The 10,990-nt window shown below is 41.2% G+C and overlaps 1 protein-coding gene across 1 annotated transcript; it reads right to left on the bottom strand.

Annotated features, from left to right (window-relative positions):
- Window positions 1-323: 323 nt before the first annotated feature.
- Window positions 324-5,556, bottom strand: LOC104449550 (putative laccase-9). The gene is made up of 7 exons (XM_010063733.3): window positions 5,394-5,556; window positions 4,496-4,647; window positions 2,319-2,563; window positions 2,008-2,139; window positions 1,275-1,875; window positions 812-1,170; window positions 324-711 (listed from the first exon to the last, which is right to left on the bottom strand). The coding sequence occupies exons 1-7, from the start codon at window positions 5,499-5,501 to the stop codon at window positions 518-520; spliced, it is 1,791 nt and encodes a 596-aa protein (XP_010062035.2). The 5' UTR covers window positions 5,502-5,556; the 3' UTR covers window positions 324-517.
- Between the last annotated feature and the right edge of the window lie 5,434 nt (window positions 5,557-10,990).

Below are 10,990 nucleotides of genomic sequence, written 5' to 3'. Positions count from 1 at the left end.
TGATACCAATTTGATAGAACAACATGAAGGTGGAAACACTCACAATTTACTTAACTCGACTCTAATCAAGAAAGAGAACGAGACAAATACGCTTTTTCTCTTTTTCTTTATCTTAAGAAATGATCACAAGACATACCTTCCTATAGGCTTATTAAATGACTCTTAATCTGATACAACTCATATTTTTTTCTTGCCTTTCAAGGAGATACATTCCTTAAATTTAGAAAACATTGAACTAGACATAGAAACGTAAATCTAAACATACGTGAACATTCTAGATGCATATAGGACATTCATGAATTAGGTACTAACAAATACATGGGTTGATCTATACTACAATCTCTCGATTAATGAATTTATTAAATTGAGTGTCCATAATTGGTACAACTTCTAACATCGACAACCCACGGGAAATCTTGAGGGGGGAAAACTCGTTTGACGTACGAGGCTACTAATTATATGGCTACAAATAATTGCCATGCAACCCCTGCTGAGCTCTGAATTGCTGCATGTGTTCTCAGGTGCGAGAGATTTGACGGGGGAGACGGCGATATTTCATCCTGGCAATATTGTAGGAATCTTCACAAGGAGGCATGTACGAAGGAGGCCCTCGCATACTCGTTTCCTCAGTGCCTCCATCTTTTACTATGAAAACTGTCTCCATGCCCCAACTCATGTGTCGATCTATGTGGCAATGCCAAAACCATACACCTGCAATAGATCACATAATCAATGTCATATTTATGTTTGTAAGTTTAGATGTTAAATATGTTGATTGAATAGGAAAATAGTGTGGATTGGAAGAACATACCTGGATTATTTGCCACGAATCTGATGGCGATCCATCCTTTCCGGGGAACTGCAAACGAATTGACTAGGACCGGGTCGACCAGGTTGTAGTTCAAGGGATCCGTCTCATTGTCGAAGTTGCCCAGGCCATGTCCCACGACATAGAAACTGTATCCATGCATATGCATCGGATGACTCTCCGCACCTCGCAAGATGTCGCTCCCTTGGAAGACAATCTCCACGGATTCGTTGTACTCCAACATCTTCACTTTGGTCACCTTGTCTGACACTGCCGATTCTTCCGGCATATCGTCTGCCGTCCAGTTATAGAAAACCGGAGGGAAATCTGGAAAATCTGCCGTATATACTCCACTGATGTTCCTGCATACACACACGACTCTATATTAAACTTGTCCAAGGATGGAGAACTGATAAATCATTACTTCTTGACATAACAAAGTGAGCATAAGAAAAAAAAATCTTACTTGTAATATGCTTGAAGCACATCCGTTGATGGGTTCTCCCAACTTTGATTATTGAGACTAGAACCGATCGTGGTCGGAGCAATGACACAATCGTGATGTGGACACAATATCGCACTGATCGAAGCTACTATAAACATCCTCCTCGTTATGTTGAGAGGCACATCCGACGCATGATCTCCATTTGCCAAACTTCGGAGCACGAACAAGAAGCTATCTGCCGCATCATAGTCGAAATAACTCGGAAGAGACTGGTCTGGGAATATTGGTGATGAGTCCAGACTATAGTTTCCACTGTATTGGATTATGGCAGTGGTGACGGCGTGGTCGAAGTTCGTGACATCTGTGCTCTCGCTCGAGTAGCGGCGAGCCGCCATGTAATACCTTCCTGGGGTCTGATTGGCAGTGAATAGCACGTCGATGGTTGAACCAGGGCTCAACATTATGTATGAACTCACTAATGGTTTTGTGTATGCTGCATCCATTCCGACTACCGTCAAGTTGTGGTCGGCAATGGCGAAGAAGAGTTCAGCGCTAACGGCTGCATTGATTATCCGGAGGTGGTAGGTCTTGCCATAATCAACATACATGTGATATGTCGAATCTGTCATATCAATGTCATTGTGGTAATTATGTTACATAGCCGTATGTGACCCTAATATGAAAGAAAAACCAAGTACAGATCTGCGATGAATTAAAAAATGTGAAGTCATATAAGTCTAGCGTAAAAATGTACCTTGTGAGCAGGCAATAAAATCTCCAAATTCTCCATTGATCATATAACCAACTGAACGAGGTACATCAGTGCCTTCAGCTAGATCTTCGGCTAAGTCGGCATTCAGTTCATCTCCTTGCGAATACCAAGAACCTACACATTATAAAAGATAAAAGGTCACGTTAAATTTCATAAGCATCAATGCACTACAGTGCAGTTTTATTTCTATGAAGTTTTTCATGAGCTTATCTAAAAGCTTTTATCTTTTTAGCTGTGACCTTAAATTTCTCATCCTGCCTCAAAGTTCTTAGAATAATCTTAAAAACACGTACCAAGCACAATAATTTCTTCACCGTCTGGCTTAGGAAAAGGGTAAGTATTTCCTTCTTCCGGTAGAATGACTATTGCACCATGCACCGTGGCTCTTGTCCAATCACTATGGGCGTGCCACAAAAGGGTTCCTTCCTCAGTTGTAAAATTTACTTCATATGTGAAATTTGTGCCCGGTGGAATTGGACATTGAGTAATGTATTCTGGACCATCTGACCATGGGTTGCGAGGTTGCTTTACGCCATGCCTGCACAAATACAAATTTTCTCAATCATAAAACATTCCTCTTTTTCGATGTAAACAATGCATATGTTAAACCTGTACTTCGAAAGCGGTTGCTAGCACAAGCTCCATCAATTGTCAGAAATTAAACTTTCGTGATATTCATCACTCGATAGCCCTATTAGATCTTCAAAGTCTATTTTGTCGTTCACCTTGCTCATAAGGGAAAGGACCGACTCTACTGTGGTAACTCTCAACTCATATAGTGGGAGAAGGTTTATTGAGGGGTACTTCAGCAGTGACTCAACTTTTAAATGTCACCATTTCAATACTCCTTTCTGGAGCTTTGGTCTATCGAATTTGAGTTATCACAAATAATATCTAACAGTACATCAGCCGACAGTATGAGAAATTTTCCACCGGACGACGTCATATTTCGTGTTTCTACCAAAAATATCGCTCGATGAAAACATTATATACTCAAGCAAATACAAAAATGAAAATGTTAAATCTGCTGAGCGATGGAATGTGTGCAATTGTCAATTTCATGACGACATTCGGCCCTGCTTGAGGGACAATTCTAGGCAATCATACGACAAGTTGTGCAAACTCGTGGACCGTGCCTACTCTGTTATGCGCTAATTGAAATGCACCCCACACATTTTTTTATGGGGAAGCTTTTCTTTCCCTTTATTGCACCCTTCCCTGTGACGCCGGAAATTTTCACTGACTTTTCAACGGTGACCATTTGGTGTGGTTGCACCTTCATCAATTGATTGGAGTGAGAAGCCTAAGTTCCAGATCAGTGCGGGCCATGGCAACGTGCATAGATGTTGCAGAGACAATTCGTACATTGTTAGCTATTTGATAGTTGAATTCGTCGAAGTGAAAAAGACAACGTCAGGAAAGGTAAAAGATTAAAGCTTCCCACACGGACTTTATATAAGGCTGGCTGTATTATTGCTAGATGATATTGTGATAGGGTTTCGTCACATACGAGCCGCCCACAAAATAGAGCGGCTCCGCCTCCTCTGTAGGTCTCCTTTTCTTTATACAATGAAAACTCTTATTTATCATTGAATGGATATAATAATCAAAAGGGAAATGAGAAGGTGACAGCACCGTCACTCCTTGGAGAGTAACGGTGCTGCCTCCAACCCCTAGTTTTCTCAAGGAAACGATTCCTCGAGAGAACTGTGGGTCCATTGGTGGGTCCCACCAAGTGGAATTCAATTAATAAAAAAACAATAAATCAAATAAAAAACTAGAAAAAGGTACTCATTAAAAACATCGTCGACATAAAATATCTTTACCTAGAATTTAGAAAGAATGATTTAAACATCTTTATTATTAGATGAAATAAATGTTGGATTTCTATTGACAACAACTCTATTATTAAACATCTTTTACACTTGCAATCTTGAATGAAAATATTAATCAATGAGCAAAATGAATACAATTGTTAAAATAAAGAGTTGAATACACAAATTTTTTTTTTTGGTCAGTCATATTCTATTCCCACTCTATACTCACTTTCAGACTTTTGCCCTACCTCTCTCTGTAAACTTAGGTTCGGTTTACCTATTAAGCCTAACCAATTGTTTTCGGCCCTTTGTCCAGCTAATTTCACAAATATGAAAAGAGGAAAGAGAAGGAAGAGAGAAGGAAGGGGACAGGACAGAGGAGGCCTCTTAAATGCTGTCTTGGATTTTAGCTGAGCATACGGCAGACAGAGCTAACGGGAAACTAGAAACTTGGGCAGCAGAAACTTGGTACACGTATACCTCAAATGACCTTATCTCGTATAAAATAGCGGCGTTGCCATTGTTGTTTTAACCTAATTTCATTTGACCACTAATTGTTTAGGCGCGTCGTAAGATGGTCGTTTTCTTATCGTTTTTCGTGCAAGTTAAAAAAGAAAGGAAGAAAACAGAAAGAGAAGGGGCTTGACAAATACCAGTGAAGTGTGACTCCGTAATCTCCTTGATTATGGACGTTGACGAACACGAGATCGCCTTTGTGAACTTGGATCGTCGGCCCCGGCAAGCTGTCGTTCACTAATAACAGACTCCACGAAGTGCAATTCCTGGTGATGTTCGTCTCCCTCAGCTGTAATAAGAGCGAGAAAGAATGTTGTCACAGGTAAATACAGTGACAGACTCGGAGCGGAGGCACATGTATTATCCAAAACAAGAAAGAGCTACGTTTATCGCTAATGAAATCTTTGCCTGTAAAAATCACATCTTGTTCTGGCCATAGTTCTCCTCATCTCATGGGGTTTGCGTACAGTTGGGACGAGAGAGACAAAGTGCTTGGACTTTGGGGGTTTACTACCTTCCCAAGGTCAGAGATGGAAGGAAAGGTTTTTCTATTTGGTCTGTCATTTTGTCCGCCACTAGTTAGCCCAAAAGAACAGATCATCATCATCATCATCATCATCATCATCATCATCATTATTATTATTATTCGCTTCTCGCACTGACAGAAAGATAAAATAGTGACTCCTCGCGTTTTGTGTTCAAAGTTTCGAAGGCAATTTTCAGTTTATTCTGCAAAAAGTAAATTTAGTTCATAGCAGCTAACACGGTGATCGAAAAACTTGGTAAGTTATGAAGTCCTATAAGGCGAGCATGGCAAACGAAACTTGTTAATCGATCAAATTTCTCTAGTCCAGTGTCTCATTAGTGCAAGTGACAGGCGAGCTAGCGAGCATCGCGTGTGGACAGAACATATTTCGCAGACGACGACGACACTGACTCTAATGAAATCCCGCCTTCCATTCCCACGAGACTAACAGGGGTTTCGGGGGTCATCAAATTAGCACAAAAGGGTACCAAGGATGCGTTGCAACTTACCACGAAGTCATAGTAGTGGACATTGGTGGCTTCGGCAACGAGGAGAGCGTTTGCGAGAAGGAAAAAGAGCGTGGGGAAGAAAGAGACGGACGGCGATCGCATCGCCATCTTCTGCAATTCAAACACGCCGGATGAAGTTTGCCCTTTTTGTGTCTTCTTGACTCGAGGTGATAACACACACTCCCTCTCTTTATTTTATAGAGAGAGAGCAAATTGCCATAATATCACGGTCACGTGCGCACACCTTACATTCAAACCCCCCGGTGATTTTACCTACAGGTACAGGCGACGACAGCGGACGACGCAGAGAACGTCCGATGAGCATTTCCCCCATTGAAATTCGAGACGACCCGGTAAACTGAGCTCTCGGCGTGAAACGCATGGGGGATGAGGACCAGCACGGGAGCAGGTTGAACACATGCCGCTAGCTCCTCGAACATCTGATGTCTTCTCGTGAGGGTTTGGGCGACGCATTATTCAAAGGGCCATGCGTATCTCTAGGGCCGCTGTCACGGGATATCAACGCCACTCATCTGATGACATATCATTAGCCCTTGAGATCCTTTACCAAATCGAGATACAAATCCACGCTGATGCTCTGGGTTCTAAACGTGTTTTTATTTGTTATTTTTTTGGGTCATTGAAACGGTCGCCCGAGCTTGGAATAGAGAATAGCAAGAGAAAGAATTAGGGACTGATGAAGTCGTCGTTCTAGACATTTGACCAAACGCTGGAGGAATAGGTGCGGCGAGCCCTAGCGCCACGTAGAAGCCATGAAATGGCCCGGGACTTAACTCGACCGTCGCGAGAGATTTCTACGCGGCACGAATATGGATTACAGAAGAAGGGAAAAAAACAAGTCAACATTTTCCGCAGAGTTCGATTGATGTCATCCAGTCATGCCGCAAGAACGGCGGGAACGTCTCCCTTCCGAGACATATCGTTGGTGTCATGTCGATACAATTTTTTTTTTTTTTTAAAAAGCCTCAAAATCGTGCCTACAGTACAGAATGTACAGGACGGGTGGGGCACGAGCCGAACGCTTCAGCAGTCGGAGGTTTCTGGGAAAATAGGACGTGTACGAAGTTTAGAAAAATATAAAGCGGGGGCTACAGTGAAAAGGCGCAACTAAGTCGGGGGCCCGCTCTGCAAAAAGGGCGATTGGCTGAGAAGCTGCGCACGTAGCGAGGTTGTTCATGGAAACCACTCCCCACTCTCCCACTTCGAACGGGCGTATTTACTATTCTCACCGAACCCCGGAACAGAAGGTGGGACACAGAAGAGTAGTTGAAGGGAGAAGAGCACTTGAGTTGGAACCGGCTAAATGAACATATATATTTGGTATCTTTCTCTGAGATTCCTGATTATATATGCAAAAGTGAAATTCGGCCTTGCTTGATGGGGAAAAAGAGAATCAGTTTGAGCATATCAAATCGAACTGGCATGATAGGAAAGACTTGAGAAACGAGTAGCCTAGTTGCGTTATTTAACGCGTCCTGTGAAGTATCAACCGTGCGACCCGGCCAAATGAGAGATTACAGTATTGGAGTAGGTGGTATTGTATTGATATTTTAGTATAATAGACAACCATCGGCATTTCCATCTTAAAAGAATATTACTGCTGAAGAGAGAGACTCTGATCCCCTTTGTTTTATACTGACACAGGCTCGGATTCAAAAGAGAGGCCCTACTAAACTAGAAACCGATCGATGCGAGACCCGCGCCCTCATCATCATCCCCCGGAGAACGTGCAGAAAGAGATCTCGTGGCGAGGACTAGCGGACGGGAAGAAGGCAAAAGACTTTTATTATGAGGTTCCTTTCGCATATGAGGGACCAGACCTAAAGGTGCTCGCCGACAAGGTGTCTGAGACCCACGTTTCGGAATTGTGTTGATTTGTTTATTGTAATAGGAATTAAGCAAGCGGTGGGGCGTTCGGTGGACGAGTCGATGCGACGATGCATCGAGGATAGTGGGGGACGGTGCCAATCACGTGACGACGTCAAGTATGCAGTTAAATTGGATTGGTTGAACAGAGAATTTTAGTGTTTTTTTCGTCTTCTTTTTTCAGAAAATAGATAATTGCATTACTGTTGTAAGGTTTGCAATAAGGAAACAGAAGACGCGTGGCAAAGTAAATTTCAAAGCGGCTGGAAATCTTGGGCTAAGTGCATGTTACGCCGGGCCTTTGCCAATTAGCATCTCGGCTACGATGGTCCAAGCCCGGCAACTTGCATTTGGCCTCAGTGATATATAGCTAATGGTCCTCTCAATATAACTGCATTTGATTTGACAAGTTCAGCAATTTTTTGCTTGAAGCTGGTTTTTTCTATAATACAACCGATCCATCTCTTTTTATACTTCGTGATGGACAAGAAACAGTGCTTCCGCTACTTTATGTTGATGATATTGTCTTGATTGGCACACATCTACTGAGTTGTTTTTATGTCAAACAAAATATGCCCTTGATTTATTTACACGAGCACACATGACTGGCTGCAAACCCATCTCCACTCCTCTATCCCTAAGACCAATCACCTTGAAAACCAATGATGCTCTTCTATCCAATCCAGTTGAATACAGAAGTTTAGTTGGTGGACTGCAATATCTTACCATCACTCGTCCTGATCTTGCCTTTGCAACAAACCTGTTATGTCAAAAAATGCAATAGCCTACTATTGACGATTTTCATAAGCTGAAAAGGGTGCTTCGTTATGTGAAAGGAACAGTTCACATTGGCATCTTTATTCGTTCTCATAGCTCTATGAGTTTATATGGCTTCTCTGATGCAGATTAGGCTGATTGTGTTGAGACCAAATGATCCACCACTGGTTTCTGTACCTATCTTGGTTCTAATCTCATTTCATGGGCAGCGAAGAAACAACCTATCGTCTCCCGCTCTTCCACCGGCGTAATACCAGCACTTGCTTCGCTACACCGATCTCATTTGGATTAGTTTTGTTCTACGTGATATTGGTCTACCTCTGAAATCTCCAACTCTGTTATTTTGTGATAATCAATCTGCTATTTCACTTACAACCAATCCTATTCTCCATGCTCGCACTAAACACATTGAAGTCGATTTTCACTTTGTTCGTGAGAAAGTTTCTTCCGGTTCTCTTCGTGTTCAGTATGTTCCGAGCATTCATCAACTTGCTGACATTTTTACTAAAGCCTTATCACGGCTTACACATTCCACTCTTCGAATCAAATTGGGCATGGGTTTTTCACCCCTTCCCAATTTGCAGGGGATGTTAAGAGTAATATGCAAAGTACTGGTGCTGTCAAAAACAGTAGAAGAGAAGCTACTAGAGAACCAGTAAGTGCTGTCGAGAACAGAGGAAGGAAAGAAGGCGACAACGAAAATTGTAGCACATATAGCATGTTTACATTGAGGAATTGGTATTCGATTTTAAGCTTGTAAAGTCAAACTTTCTGTTTTGCTTTTTGTTAGTTAGTTGTTTCATTCGGTTGATCAATTTTCAGCTAATATAAAATTGATCTAAAGAGAGCAAATGATGTGATTGAGTTTTTCAATGTAAACCAGCTCTCATTGAATAAAAATTCATCGACTCTGTTTCTCTTCTATCTCTCTCTCAATCTCTATTCATAAAATTCTTCATCTTGCACTAGTTCATGTTGTGTTTACCATATGGACGTGTAAGTTTTAAGTTATTTCGTATTTTTCTTTTTTTTGTTAAAAAAAGGATAAATTTTGAAATTACATCATTATTCTTCTAATAAAACATTATTTGATCCGATCCCCTAACAACATAAGAAGCAAATCTATTAATAATTTATCTAATACATGATTATTATCCGTATTATCGGGTTGGATAATCCAATTTGTAGGGCTTTTTGTGGACGATGCTTAATCTTTTGTTCACGAAAATTAATATTTAAACCTTTCGTAGGGTCTGGGCAGGTTCGGGTTACCCACTGGTTCTAATCAAGATGGGTTCGGGACATTTCTCCCAAGACCCGCATCCCGCATCCCACCTTGGTCCTCGCGCATATAACGTGCCTATTTTTTTTTTTTTTTTAAATAAAGGAATTCCAAATGCTCACGTTTACTGCACGAAGCACCAGTTGACGAAGGCTGGCGTTGAACCGTGAGAAGCACAGGTCGAACGAAACATGCGAACGGAGGATAGGCGAATGCGGACGGCAGAGAAAAGAATAAAAAAAACCGGGCCCTCGTTTGTCGTATCTCCCAATCAAATGCGCTGCACACCATACATTCGACCGGAAAGTAGACGGGGTATCATCAGAACGTTAGCACCAAAAATAGATAAAAATAACTAGGTGAAAAAAAAAAAAAAACACAGAACCTCCGAAGAGCATGGTCACCGAGATGCATGGAAGTTCACACTAAAAAGCAGTTATACTGCTTACGTTGTTGTCGACATTATGAAGTATTCACGTGTATAGCTGTTATGCACGAAATATATACAAGGGCATATAGTTTGGGATGAGTTTGGAAATTTATAGATGCTGAGAACACGCAGTAGAAGCTCAATAGCTTTCGCGTGTCCGAACTTATTAACGTATCTAGTTAAATCCACCTTCACTCAAAAATCTGTTAATATATCTGATCTATGTTCACTCAAAAGCCTTTTAATATATCAATTGATTCACTCAGAAACTTATGTTACGAGTCAATTATAATATATTAACTACTTTACAGCATATTAATTCTCCGAACATAGGATTTTTCTAATACAACTCACACATACATTTTAATAATAAGTGGGAAACCTACTGGACATATCATTTAAGATCGATGTGATCACCGAGATGCGAACTGGAGCATCACGTGTCAATTGCCATCGGGAAACAATATGACATTGGACGATATGATGTTGGTGGTGTTAGGCGATGCTCAGAAACCGATATGTCAATTACTACGTGGTCCAAAATGGGCCCAAAGGACAGCCAGTACTAACGTAACGTATGCGATCTCCTTTCATTTTGTTGAAGAATTGTTTTTTAGGATACCACGCCGCCCGACTAGAGGCATGCATTGGTCCTGGTCCACCCCAAAAACTAGATTAGATTAAATCAGACAAGCCGATTCCAGGTGCAATCAGTCCGATTCCTAATTCCTGAATTTTGAAGCTAAAAATATCAATCCTGTTCCCGGTTCCTGTGAAAGAATTGTGCCGATCAAAATGAGTTAGCAGAATAAACTCAGAGTTATTTATTATTTGCGAAATATATTAAGCCATAAACAAGTAAGAAATCAACCATCAAACTTGAAATGGGTCAATATAAAAAAGTTGAGATGTGCACATTTTGATTTTTCTGATAAAAGTGTGAATTGTGAGTAAATTAACGTTAGGTGTTTGAGATTTGATAATGAATAATATTTTCTTAAAAAAGGTCAAGCATGAGGTAAGATTTTGGGCTAAAGCCTGGAACGGCTCGGACCCGAATTGTGTAATTTTGGCCCATGCCTTTTTCTTTTTTGGGCTGGGCTAATAGACCGTTCACGCAACAGTAAAGCCAAATTCCCTATAGGTTCGGCCCGCATGGCCAGTTTGCACTTTAATTGTGGAAATTATCAAGAATGAGCTCAAATTCGAGCTCATTAACCT

The sequence above is a fragment of the Eucalyptus grandis genome, chromosome 6 (genome assembly GCF_016545825.1).
Source record: "Eucalyptus grandis isolate ANBG69807.140 chromosome 6, ASM1654582v1, whole genome shotgun sequence".
NCBI lineage: Eukaryota > Viridiplantae > Streptophyta > Magnoliopsida > Myrtales > Myrtaceae > Eucalyptus > Eucalyptus grandis.
This window is presented reverse-complemented; position numbering and strand designations above follow the sequence as displayed.